General features: G+C 46.9%; 1 protein-coding gene across 2 annotated transcripts in view; it reads left to right on the top strand.

The window, feature by feature from the left end:
* The first annotated feature begins 2,917 nt into the window (after positions 1-2,917).
* The window catches only part of ric1 (RIC1 homolog, RAB6A GEF complex partner 1), a 121,845-nt gene continuing 110,388 nt past the window's right edge, over positions 2,918-14,374 (top strand). For both annotated transcript variants that reach the window (XM_055632639.1, XM_055632638.1), the window contains exon 1: positions 2,918-3,240. In XM_055632639.1, coding sequence (XP_055488614.1) covers positions 3,100-3,240 — 141 coding nt within the window. In that variant the 5' untranslated portion in view covers positions 2,918-3,099. The remainder of the gene's footprint in view (positions 3,241-14,374) is intronic.

Raw genomic sequence — 14,374 nt, 5'->3', positions numbered from 1 at the left:
GGCACTTGGTCTAATTATACCTAAATATAATATTATTATACCTATATTACTATCTGGAATATATATATATAGGTCTAATAATATAATATAGATATAGGTCTAATAATATAATATAGATGGCGCTTACTTTCCCAATCTCATTTTCTAATTAGTTTAATTAATTAATGTGCAACTTTCGGCAATGACGAGCTATGACATCCTTCTCAATTATATTTCATCTAAATCTGTGGAAAATTTCATGTAGTTCTGTGACTTGGTCACGAAAACTGATTTCTAGACACATTTTTGATGCTCGGCCCACAGCCTACAGCTTGGCCACATTTCCCCGCTACACTAGTCCCACCTGCCATCGTTTGGTCCATATCCCTTCAAACCTGTCCTATCCATGTATCTGTCTAACTGTTTCTTAAATGTTGGGATAGTCCCTGCCTCAACTACCTCCTCTGGCAGCTTGTTACATACACTCACCACCCTTTGTGTGAAAATGTTACCACTCAGATTCCTATTAAAACTTTCCCCCTTCACTTTAAACCTATGATTCACCTACTCTGGGCAAGAAACTCTGTGCATCTACCGAATCTATTCCTCTCCTGATTGTATACACCTCAATAAGATCACCCCTCATCTTCCTGTGCTCCAAGAAATAGAGCCCCAGTCTACTCAACCTCTCCCTATAGCTCAGACCCTCTAGTCCTGGTAAAATCTTCTTAGTACCTGGTCAGCAGGCAATGGGGGGGACGGGACATGATGATTCAGCGCGGTGATTGGAGGAGTGAGACGTCGTGGTGGAGCAAAGATCATTGAGTGGAGCTTGAATCGGCCTGTTCGCAGGGCCTTTCATCACCCGGCATGGGATAAAATCGGCTGCTGGATCTTCCACCGCCCTGCGTTTAAATTGCTGCATCAAGGCCATCGAGGCTCCCGATGTTGAAGCCCCTGCCAGGCAATGGAAGTTCCCGCGGCCAGTTTTAAGCTGCGGCAGGCGAAGAAACCCTGCGAACGAGCCAATTGAAACCCCACAATTCGGGCGGACGAAGCTGCTGTTACTGGAGTTCGGAGTTGGTCACCAACCAGGTCAGCTCCCGATGTTACCATCCACAGGGCCCACGGCCGAAGCCTCGCATGTGTGTACGTGCGGCCACCAATATATTGTGTCCCCCCCCCCCCATGTTTTTATAGTGATTTCCTCCCCATGCCTACTCCCAAACCTATTATCTATCGTCTAAACTATCCAAGCAAAATATGAGGTGGTGTTCCTCCAATTTGCGCTGGGCCTCACTGTGACAATGGAGGAGGCCCAGGACAGAATGGTCAGATTGGGAATAGGAGGGGGAGTTGAAGTGCTGAGATCAGGTTGGTTACGACAGATAAGGTTACGACGGATCAGGTTGGTTACTCAATACTCAGCCTGTGGACATCGGAAGGAAGCGGCTGATTCAAAAACTCCAAGCCGCTGAGTGTGTTCTTCCGTTCTGACGTCGTAGTTCCGATCATGCCGGCGAGAGGGCCTGTACATCAGCGACTGTGGAGAGCTCAAAGGCCCCGACCACGTGTGTGAACAAGGAGGAAGATGACTGAACTATATTGCCTTCCATCACAGTGCTATTTTTGTTTGTATGGCTGTATGGTCACTCAAATCTCACTGTCCAATTGGTTCATGTGACAATAAATGTAACTTGAACTTGAACTACTCTGACTGATGATGGCCAATGTGCCAAATACCTTTTTGACCACCCTATCCACCTGCGACTCCACCTTCAAGGGACCATGCATAGAAACATAGCAACTAGGTGCAGGAGTAGGCCATTCGGCCCTTCGAGCCTGCACCGCCATTCAATATGATCATGGCTGATCATCCAACTCAGTAACCCGTACTTGCCTTCTCTCCATACCCTCTGATCCCCTTAGCCACAAGGGCCACATCTAACTCCCTCTTAAATATAGCCAATGAACTGGCTTCGACTACCCTCTGCGGCAGAAAGTTCCAGAGATTCACCACTCTCTGTGTGAAAAAAGTTCTTCTCATCTCGGTTTTAAATGATTTCCTCTTATCCTTAAGCTGTGACCCCTTGTCTTGGACTTCCCCAACATCGGGAGCAATCTTCCTGCATTTAGCCTGTCCAACCTCTTAAGAATTTTGTAAGTTTCTATAAGATCCCCTCTCAATCTCCTAAATTCTAGAGAGTATAAACCAAGTCTATCCAGTCTTTCTTCATAAGACAGTCCTGACATCCCAGGAATCAGTCTGGTGAACCTTCTCTGCACCTCTATGGCAATAATGTCCTTCCTCAGATTTGGAGACCAAAACTGTACGCAATACTCCAGGTGTGGTCTCACCAAAACCCTGTACAACTGCAGTAGAACCTCCCTGCTCCTATACTCAAATCCTTTTGCAATGAAAGCTATGAATGCACCTGCAGTCTTAGATCCCTCTGCTCTGCAACACTCCCTAGAGCCCAACCAATCACTGTGTAGGTCCTGTGTAGGTTCTCCAGCATCTGCAGTTCCCTCTTAAACACTGTGTAGGTCCTGCCGATGTTAGACTTTCCAAAATGCAACACCTCACATTTCTCTGTAATCCCTCATATGCAACTTGCTCACATTTTGTGCCTATCTTCAGTATAAACCAGTTCCTTAGGGAGATTTGAAGAAGGGTCTCGACCCGAAACGTCACCTATTCCCTCTCTCCAGAGATGCTGTGTGACCCGCTGAGTTACTCCATCGCTTTGTGTCTGATCTGCAGTTCCTTCCGACAGGGGTTGTCCATTCCGGGGGTTCCGATCGCCGGGATTTTGTGGCGACCGCCCGCACTTTCCCAGTGGACGGACTGATCCCGTCCCGGGCTGATCCCGCCGCCTGGTTTTGCGGGCGGCCGACATCCGGGTCCGCGGGCGCCGGCCCCTCCCCCCGGTGTCGAGTCACCAGTCGGAGGCAAGATGGCGGGCGGTGCGCAGGCGCAGGCGCAGGCGCGGCGAGTGGCCGTGGAGGGCGAGCGAGTCGGTGTTGCTGCCATCGCTGCCGCCGGCCGTGTGTGAGGCGGGCGTGGGCCCTCATTACCCGGCCCCGGCGCTGACAGTGAGGAGCGGCTGGCGGGCCGACATGTACTTCCTCAGCGGGTGGCCCCGCAGGCTCCTGTGTCCGCTCCGCGGCTCAGAAAAGCCCTTCTACATCCAGGCCGACCCGCGGAGGCTGCTGTTCGCTCTCCTGTCGCAGACGCAGCTCAGCCTGTGGTACGGCAGGGTGAGTGGGGGCCCGGGGGGGACAACAGCGGCGGCAAGACCGGCAGGATGTGTGTGTGTGTGTGTGTGTGTGTGTGTGTGAGAGATCAGCTGTGTGTGTGATCGTGTGTGTGTGTGTGTGTGTCGTGTGTGTGTGTGTGTGTGTGTGTGAGTGTGTGTGTGTGTGTGTGAGAGAGTGTGTGTGTGAGAGACCCTGTGTGTGTGCGAGTGTGTGTGTGTGTGTGTGTGTGTGACCCTGTGTGTGTGTGTGTGTGTGTGTGTGAGAGAGACCAGCTGTGAGAGAGATCGTGTGTGTAGATGAACGAGATCGTGTGTGTGTAAGAGAGTCCCTGTGTGTGTGTGTGAGAGACCCTGTGTGTGTGTGTGAGAGACCGTGTGTGTGTGAGAGAGAGACCCTGTGTGTGTGTGTGAGAGACCCTGTGTGTGTGTGTGTGTGTGTGAGAGAGACCGTGTGTGTGTGAGAGACCCTGTGTGTGTGTGTGTGAGACCCTGTGTGTGTGTGTGAGACCCTGTGTGTGTGTGTGTGAGACCCTGTGTGTGTGTGTGTGAGACCGTGTGTGTGTGAGACCGAGAGACCTGTGTGTGTGTGTGAGACCCTGTGTGTGTGTGTGTGAGACCCTGTGTGTGTGTGAGACCCTGTGTGTGTGAGAGAGACCGCATGTGTGTGTGGCTGTGTGAGAGATGGTGAGTGTGAGAGAGGTCGTGTGTGAAAGAGACCGTGCGTGTGTGACACAGCGTGCGTGAGAGGGGAATATTGTGTGTTGGGGTGATTGGACGTGTGTGTGCGAGAGAGGAATCGCGTGTGTGCGTGAGAGATTGTGTGTGAGGGAAGGAGATTGTGTGAGACCGCCTATGTGTGTGCGCGTGACTGCATGTGTGTGTGAATGAGAGAGACATTGTGTGTGGAAGTAGTTGTGTGTGAGAGATTGTGTGAGTGTACAAGAGATCACGTGCGTGCGATCGTGCATGTGTGTGTGTGAGGGAGACCATGCATGTGTGAGGGAGTTCGTACATGAGGGCGATCGAGTATGTGTGAAGGAGATTGTGGGACCGCCTGTTTGTGTGCATATGTGACCACTTGTCTGTGAGAGAATGTTATTGTGTGTGTGCGTGCGAGAGAGAGAGAAGTTATGTGTCATTGAGAGCATGTGTGTGTTAGTGCGAGATCACGAGTGAGATATTGTGTGTGTGAGGGTTCCTGCGTGCGTGAGTGATTGTGTGTGTATGAAGGAGAGATTGGGTGTTGGTGGTGATTGTCCTCAATGTGTATTCATGCATGTGTCTGTGTTGGTGTTTTGTCTCTGGTGTTTATGCGTCTGTATTTGGTGATCACTTATGTCTATTGGTGACCGTGGCATGTTGGTGATCGTGCCTGTACACTTTGCTATAGTGTGTTGGTGATTATGTGCCCATCGTCTTGAGCATCCGCGTGCCTTTTGACATTGTCAAATCCGTCTTGAGTGCTTGCATGTTGGCAAAACTTAGTCACTTTCTTTGCAAGGATAGGAGTGTGACCTGTGTTGTATTTGTGCATGTTTACAAATCTTTGTGTGACTGAACCACCTGTACCGTTTAAGGAGAATTTATAGCATGGCATAAAACACTTCTGCGTCTAAGTCTCTGAAATCCACGTTTCATGTCTAGTACTGCTGCCGTTATCTATTGACAGCTGATATTAAGTGATTGGGTTGGTAAACTAGTGTAGTGAAAAGCTAAAGCTTGACTGGATTTTTTTTGTTTTGATTTGTTAAATATATCATTGATGGCCTGCCACTCTCCAGCAATTTTAGAAATAATTCTGGGCTTTTTAGGTTGTTTATTTGCCATCTAAAGCCGTTAGCAAAACACAAAGTGCAGGAGTAACCTATCGGGTCAGACAGCATCTGTAAGAGGAACGGAGAGGTGACGTTTTGGGTCAGGAACCTTTTCCAGTCTGAAGAAAGTTCCCTGCTGAAATGCTGCCTATTCATTCCCTCCATAGATGACCCACTGAGTTCATTAGTGTTTTGCTCAAGATTCCAGATTCTGCAGTTCCTTGTGTCTCCAGCTAAGCCATATTTGCTGGAGAAGTTTTTCATCTCATTTATCCATCTGCTGAAATGTTCCTTCCAAATGTCGTATTGAAAACGACCGTTGATCGGAGAGTGTTCCGCTAGTTTCATATTTAGTTGCAATGTGTAGCAAAGTACAGGGATATGAATGTAACAGTGTATTAAGAGTGAACTTTGTAGTGGTAGTTTAACTAAGGAAATCATTCAGCAGTTCCCTCTTAAACACTGATATGTTGCTATCCTGCTTTTTCCCAATACATACATAAATATAATTATATGCACATTTACATTTGAACGTTTGGGGTCAAAAATGGTGGTTAATTTTATTTGTATTGTTAAAAAAAATCTTGATCAATGAGGACTGATAGATATTACAAGACCGTCACACTTTTTAGGTAAAGACAGTCTATTTCACAATCGAGTTACTTTAGAGCCTATGTGTCACAATTTAATACCTGTTGATTTGCTCACTGTCCTGAACTCCTCCATCAAGCTTCTTTTATAAGTCTAGCTGGCAAATGTGACTTGGTTGTGCCTCCACTGACTGCTCTGATAAAGTCTGGATGGATGTAGCTGCTGGACTCTTTGCAGCATGTGTGGAGGAAATCATGACGTGGGTAAAATCTGCTTGCTCTCGACGGTACTCAACCTATTGGATAAGGATTTGCTTGTGTGAGTACAGTTGACCACCGGATAACAAGGTGGTTGTGCTCAGGACAAATCGCGATTTTCTAAAGGGTGAAAAGGTGTTATCTGTGCATCCGTCATGTGGGAACAAAAAAATATTGTGTTTATTTATCTATTTTCACATAGTCAGTGGTGAACTATGGAACGAGCTGTAAGGTGAGGTTGTTGAGCCAGGTACTTTTAAGACATTTGAACAGGTACATGGATAGAAAAGGTTGAGAGGCATATGGGCCAAATGAGGGCAAATGGGATTACTTTGGATGGGGCAACTTGGTTGGAAGGCACTTTTACATGCTGTATGACTCTGATTTATGTTTCGGCGAATCTCCGTTACCTGAACTGCTGTGACATGGGGGTGCATCTGTATTGGTAGGAATGATTATGCATATTCCTTGAGCGTACTCTCCACCATGGTGGGCCAGATCATGATGATGGAAAAAGATAGAGAATTTAATCAAGAGAGTCAATTTAATTGTCATTTGGACCCCTAGAGGTCCAAACGAAATGCCGTTTCTGCAGCCATACATTACACACAAATAGACCCAGACACAACATAATTACATTTTACATAAACATCCATCACATAGCTGTGATGGAAGGCCAAAAAAAAACTTATCTCTCCACTGCACTCTCTCCCCCCCGATGTCAGAGTCAATGTCAAAGCCCCCGGCTGGCGATGGCGATTGTCCCGCGGCCATTGAAGCCACGCCGGGTGGTGCGAGGTCGCACACCGGGTCTTGGTGTTGGAGCCCCCGGTGTGCACTCGCAAAGTCCCGCGGCCGTTCCAGCCGCGCGGGGCAATGGTGTTAGGCCCCGCTCCAGGAGCTCTTCGACCCCGCAACTCGGGCGGGAGAATTCGCCGTTGCAGGAGCCCCGAAAAGCGGTCTCTCTCCAGGGATCCGCGGGCTCCCGGCGCCGCTGTCCGCAGACCCGCAGCAGCAGCCTCCGACTCAGCAGCAGCAGCAGCGGCAGCAGCAGCAGCAGCGCTCCTCCACCGCTCCAACCGCTCCGGACTCGGCCAGCCCCGCGACGGCGACGGTGAGTAGCACCTGAGTCCCCGGCTTCTTCCTGTTGGAGGCCGCTCCTCGTTGCGGCCTCAACGACAACGGAAACCCGACGAGAAAAAGGTCGGGTCTCCAGTGCAGTGAGAGATTTAAAAAGTTTAATATAATAATAGAATATAGACAATAGGTGCAGGAGCAGGCCATTTGGCTCTTCGAGCCAGCACCGCCATTCAATGTGATCATGGCTGATCATCCCCAATCAGTACCCCGTTCCTGCCTTATCCCCATATCTCCTGACTCTGCTAATTTTAAGAGCCCTATCTAGCTCTCTCTTGAAAGCATCCAGAGAACCTGCCTCCACCGCCCTCTGAGGCAGAAAATTCCACACTCACCACTCTCTGTGAGAAAAAGTGTTTCCTCACCAATAACATGGTGTCCAGACAATAACTTCTCTCTTCATGGGCAGCAACGGAGAGCTACGATGTCTACACTCACCAGACATACATGAGACAGCTCTATGGGCTTCCTGGCGTTTGTATGTTCTCCCCTGAGTATGGGTGCAGTGTCTCCCCATTCAGTTTATGTTCCCCCAAAAGCATACCTGTCTGCCTTGTCTTAAAATTTGGTGTTTTAAGCAAATTACAAGACTAATATTTGTTTGTTAATATGGGCACAAACTATATTTTATATTTGCTATGTTTAAATCAGACCTCTTAAATAAAGGATTGTGTCTTTAAGGGTAGTATACGTTAAAAAACTGTCGGTGTCTAATGTTAAAAAAAAAAAGCATCGGGTTTGTAGGTTAATGAACGTTTAACTGTTTTATTCAATAATTTTATAAATGGTGTTAATTATGTGTTTTTTTTGTTTTACTCAAAACAATGAAATTATAAAATGCCAAAATAAAATTATTTACTTAATAACGAATAATCCCACATTTGCTAAATACGGGTATGCAACCAGGTTATGTCAGGATGTGTATGGATAAAAAGGTTAGTAATGAATTCCTACCCGTATGCTGGTGTGATCGTGTGGTGACATGTGCTGGCAAGACTCAGTGGGCCGAAGGACCTGTTTCCGCGCTGTATCTCTATACAACATGAATTGTTAACATTATAGCAAGTATGAGCTAATTTATGAATATATATATGTATCTTATATAAATCTAATAGTTAGTTGTATGTAGGATATTATTGAATAAGCATGGTTATATATATACTCAAACTCTAAATATATTGTCACTGAACTAATAATAGCTTATATCCAGCAAGACGAAGGAGCTAATTACCGACCAGCAAGCATGGTGGAGTACATGTTTAATTTAGTTTATTGTCACGAGGTACAATAAAAAGCTTTTGTTGCGTACTATCCAGTCAGCAGAAAGACAATACAGTACATGGTTACAATTGAACCATTTCCAGTATATAGATACATGATAAGGGAATAACGTTTAAGTTAAGGTGAAGCCAGCAAAGTCCAATCAGGGATAATAGTCTGAGGGTCCCCAGAGATGTAGATAGTAGTTCAGGCAGGCCGATTCATTTGCCTGATAACAGCTAGCAAGAAACTGTCCCTGAATCTGGAGGTCTGCATTTTCACACTTCTATACCTCTTGCCTGATGGGAAAGGTGCGAAGAGGGAGTGGTCAGGGTGCGTCTCGTCCTTGATTATGCTGCTGGCCTTGCCGAGGCTGCGTGATGGTCTGGGTTGCGTCCACAATTTGCTGCAATTTCTTGTAGTCTTTGATAGACCTGTTCCAAAACAGCTCTATCAGCAACCCAAAATCATCATCCTGATAAAATGCTTTCTACGATCATCAATGGTGCTGAAGTGGAAATGGTTAATAGGTTCAAGTTCCTTGACGTTAATATTATCAACAATCTATCGTAGACCAACCACATTGATGTGACAACCAATCAGGCACACCAATGTCTCAACTGTAATATTCTTAAGTCATTGGTAGATGCACCATGGAATGCATACTGTTGTGTTGCATCAAAGCTTCGTTTTGGGAACAGCTCTGCTCATGTCTTCAAGAAGTTGAAGAGAGTTGTGGATGTACCTCAGTCCATCACACAAACCAGACTTCCCACCATTCATTCCATCTACACTTCACGTTACCTCTGAAAAGCAGCCAAACTAATCAGACTTGACCCATCCCGATCTTTCCTCCTGCTCCCTGCTCTTGTCTAGCATAAGCTTGAAAGCATGCACCACCAGATATTTTTTGACTTGGCTAGTTTGTATTGGTTATCGTCTGTGGCTGTAGCAGTTTTGTAGGTCATTTGATTAAAAGTTCAGGTCAAACTCTGACACAAGCATGTAATTAATTACGAGAATACCTCGTCATAACTGACCAGGAATGGTGTCTGCTATAACCAAGTATGTATTGTTATTGTCTGTAGTTGAAACAAACAACTGTAGATGACGATTAATACACAAAAGAACACAAAGTGCTGGAGTAACTCAGGCTGCATCACTGGAGAACATGGATATGTGATGTCGGGACTGATTCAATCTGCTGAGTTGCTCCAGCACTTCACCTTACAATTAGGAACCAGTTCAGGTAACCTAGCGTTTCACTTTATAACTAGGTTCCAATGCTGCTGATATGCACCAGCGAGCCCTTCTTCACCGGTTTACAGGGCCTTTGTTACGGCTCACGTTGTAACCCCAAACAGAATGTGCTTTTTTCAGGCCGCAGCTACTGACAGGACGCGCTTGGTCACCGTGGGGCCTCCTTCCCTTTCAGCCATAACTTTGTCCGCTCCGCCTCCCCTCTGTCGCCAACATCTTCCAAGATGCGGAGGAGGTGGAGGGGGGGCTGGGGGGGGGGGGGGTGTAGAGGCCGAGCAGACAGAGTGACAGGAGAAGGATGAGGAGGTGGAGAAGGGGAGAGGCCGAGTAGACAGACCAGGAGAAGGAGGACCAGTCGGCAGTGAGTGGACAAAGCGATGGGCGACATGCAGCAGGTGTGAGGGGAGGGCAGTGGGTCCATCGGTGACAGTGCGTCCTGTCGGTGGCAGTGACCTAAAGAAGGTGCTGCCCCAGGGGCAACAACGTGTGCCGCAACAATAGCTACGTCAGCCAGACCATGCAGCAAGTGAAGAAGGGCTCAATGGTGCACCTTGAGCCGGGGGTGAAGTCATAAGACCGGGCTGGGGAGCCGCGGTGGTGTTTGTAGGCCCATCCACTAAAACCAAAATCCGTTATAAAGGGGCCCATCAAAATGAGGGTTAACTATAATATGGTTAAGTTGGTGTTATATTTTTACATGAAATGTTAAAATATGGTCTTGTCTGCTCTTATCAGTTTATGAAATATAATCCGACAGGGTAATCCCCTGTATACTGTTCAATATTTATCTCTTAATTTGTAATACAAAACATTAAATTATCTGATCACTATCCCATTACCTTTATGGCAGCATGTAGATGGAAATTGACTACCACATCTTATACATAACAGTTAAGGATAAACTTTGTAAGTACTTTATCTTGGATGCTTTGAACCACCATGTGATGGATGCATATTTTTCATTTTATCAAGGCAATGATAACTTGTGTGTAACTTGGTTCTTAAATTCAAAGGCATATATTTTTTTAAGTGACATTTTTTTCAGAAGTATCCAAAAAATTCTATTACCCTGCTTCATTACTTTTTCATGTTAAAGCCATGGCATTTCTGTTCTAAAACAGCTTCACACACAGATCGTAGAATCACGCTATGAATTTGTGTTGCCATTGATTTTAATGTAACATTATCTTTGACCTGGGCTGACATGTCACAGCTCTGATAATTACTAATTATGTAAGTTAGCATGAGCATTTCTATCCATTTCAGTTGAACAATGGAAATTCAGTTCAGGATTTTCATGTTTCATGTATTTTATGTTTATGATTGTTGGCAGATCAATTTTCCTCCCGTAGGAGAATGTTGGAAATGTAGAAACAGGGAAGAGGTGTTATTACAGTAGTATAGACTGGAAAACCTTGCATTGTTCTTATTCAGAGGCAGTTAAGAGATTTGATAGTGGTGTTTAAAGACGTCAATGTTTTAATCAAAAATAAAGTGGATCGTCTAATTGAAAAAAAAAAATAGGCGCAGGAGTATGCCATTCAGCCCTTCGAGCCCTTCAATATGATCATGGCTTGATTCCATTGGTCCTGAGCGATATCTAACTCTCTCTTGAAAACATCCAATGAATTGGCCTCCACTGCCTTCTGTGGCAGAGAATTCCAGATTCACAACTGGGTGAAAATGTTTTTCCTCATCTCAGTCCTCAATGGCCTACCCCTTATTTTTAAACTGTGACCCCTGTTTCTGGACTCCCCCAACATCGGGACCATTTTTCGTGCATCTAGTCCATTCCATCCCTTAAGAATTTTATATGTTTTTATAAGATTAGATTAGATTAGATTAGATTAGATTGCTTTATTATCATTCAGACCTTTCAGTCTGAACGAAATTTCATTTCCCTGCAGTCATACATATAATAAAAAATGACAAAAACACACAATCAACACAAATTTAACATCCACCACAGTGAGTTCACCAAACACCTCCTCACTGTGATGGAAGGCAAAATCTTAAAGTCTCTGTCTCTTCCCTCTTTGTTCTCCCTCTGCGCCGAGGCGATCCAGGCTCCAGATGTTGTGACCCCACCGGGTGATGGTAAATCCCGCGGCTCAACCGTGCTCCGCGAACGGGCCGGTTCAAACTCCGCGGGTGGTCGCTGCCGCCGCTACAGCTCTGGGGCCGAGTCAGGTCTCCGCTGCTGCTGCTGCCGCCGCTACAGCTCTGGGGCCGAGTCAGGTCTCCGCTACCGCCGCCACAGCTCCGGGGCCGAGTCAGGTCTCCGCTACCGCCGCCGCCGCCGCTACAGCTCCGGGGCCGAGTCAGGTCTCCGCTACCGCAGCCGCTACAGCTCCGGGGTCGAGTCGGGTCTCTGCTGCCGCCCGCCGCCACAGCTCTGAGTCCGCCATTTAGGCCTCGGCGGAGACGGGGAAGGGGAATACGACAGAAAAAAAGTCGCATCCCCCGAAGGAAGAGACCAAAACAAGTTTCTCCCACCCCACCCATACACATACACAACTTAATAAAACAAAATTAACTAAAACATTCTAGCCTTTTAGCAGCAAAATTGTTAACAGAAGATTCATCTAAAGTGATGTCCCAAATTACAAAGAGACTTATTTTGAGACAGAATGCACTTAGAAATGGTGAAACCTGTCTCAGAAGGCATACCTAAATGCTTGAAGAAATATAGTTTGCTGGACTGTAAGGAAGAGGAAGGGAAACAGGATAATTGGGCCGTTTGATCAGGAGTCCAGCACAAACATAGAGAGTTTACAGGCTCTTTCAGTGCTGTATCATCTTATGATGTGAAACATGGTGATTGCAATTAAAAGGCCTAAAATGCAATGTATATTTTATTATCAAAGGACAAAGGACATTTATTGTCACATACACCAATTGGTGCAGTGAAATTTGAGTTAACCATACAGCACACAAATAAGATAAACACAACACTTTGGGATTTAACATAAAACATAAAAAACATCCCCCCACAGCGGAATCAGCGTTTCCCATTGTGAGGGAAGGCACCAAAGTTCAGTCCTCTTCCTCTGTTCACCCGTGGTTGGGGCCTATTGAGGCCTCCACAGATGCCGTAACGACGGCCCGATGTTTCAGGCCCTCGAACAGAAGAACATTCTCTGCGGTCCGGAGCCTCCAAATCGACTGCTTCCTACTGGAGACCGCGGCTCCCGAAGTCCACAGGCCGAGCTGGGCAAAGATTCAACACTGGCGACCTCGGCGAGAAGACCCGCGGCTGGAAACTCCACAGACCACAGCTCCACGGTGTTGAAGTCGGCAGTCGCAGCACTCCGGAGCTCCAACGTGGCGATTCCCAGTAAGGCATCGCTCGCTCCGCGATGGAATCCAGCGTTGCGCCGCTACTTAAGCTGAATCTCTGGCCGGTCTCCGGTAGGAAAGGCCGTGCTAATCCAGATGGTAGGCCGCGAGGAGGGGGCGAAGATGCGGCTCGGAGGATAGGCATCCTCGACCAGGAAGTGACTAAGAAAAACGGTTTTCCCCCCCACACACATATAAAAAGACTAAAGACCGCCCAAAAAACAAACTTTAAAACTAAAAATAACAAAAAGAATGAGAGGACAGACAGCTGCAGGCGAGGCAGCCACACTCGATAGGTTCATTCTAATGAGAATGGCTTTGATCCTATTCTTAATGTAACCAAAATCACACTTCCCATAGCCAAATAGACGATCTGAAGATTTACTTTGCTTTATATTATGAAGTATGTCACTCTCCATAAACAATAGGCCCACGTTTTATCGCTGCTTTAAATGTTCAATCTACCATTGTTCCTGAACCTCTGCATTTGAAAACACAAGAGATTGCAGGGGCTGGGATCTGAATCGCCAAAGTCGGGCTGCTGGAGGAACTTAGCGGGTGAGGCCATAAGCTGGGTGTTTTACTGTGTCATTTTTGAGGATCTGGGCATAAAGGCATGACCAGCATTCATTTTCCTGCCTAAATGCAATATTGAAAGTGTAGCTGAGTTGCCTGCAGACCTGCTGCTGAATGTAATCGCCCAGTGCTGTTGAGACTTAGTGATGCTGAAGGACTGTATATATATTTGCAGATCTGAAGTGCGTGCAATCATTTGGGTTTCTTGCTTTTGCTCACCTCTTGCACTTGGAATTGATCCATTGCTGTAGCAATGCTAAACAAGTAAATTTGGCTTTTTCTGCCAACTTTTTTTTTAATTCTACCTTGTTGGGATGCTTGGGACTGGGTGTGAAAGAGCAGCCTGGGGAAAAAAATATTTTCCTCTTGCCATCTCTCACCTATTAAATAGATGATTGGAATTGCACGATGACTAATTTTGGTTTGCAGAGATCAAAAAGTTAACATGTTGAATTGATGATGCGCTTTGGAATCAGCAAGCGACATTTTTAAATAAGTGAGCTTGGTATTCCAACTACGCATGCCCAGGTCATAGGTCATGTTATAAACAGTCTCGGCAACAGTGGTGCTGCATTGTGTGCAGGTTTGCGTTTCGGCAACGGTTGGGGTCAGGCCTGGCTCTGGCCGCTGTTGAGTTGCTGCTGGGCCGTCCCCATCCTCTCCTGGGTGTTCCGTCCCTGTCCTGGGTGGCCCTGGGCTAGCGGGGTGGCCCCGGACTTGCAGCTGGTGCTGGCGCTACAGCCACTGGCTCCAGCTCGGCTCTGCCTGTCCCGCCGGGTTGGCCGGCAGCCCTCCACCTCCATCCCCGTCCCCCGACACCAAGATCCCGCTGAAGATGGGCAGCCTTCGGCCCCGCTCGAAGACGGGTGACTTGGAGCCGCTGCTGCTGGAGTCGTCCTGG

This window comes from Leucoraja erinacea, chromosome 3, assembly GCF_028641065.1.
Source record: "Leucoraja erinacea ecotype New England chromosome 3, Leri_hhj_1, whole genome shotgun sequence".
NCBI classification, from domain to species: domain Eukaryota; kingdom Metazoa; phylum Chordata; class Chondrichthyes; order Rajiformes; family Rajidae; genus Leucoraja; species Leucoraja erinaceus.
The sequence above is the reverse complement of the archived record's forward strand: the minus strand, read 5'-3'. Positions and strand labels throughout refer to the sequence as shown.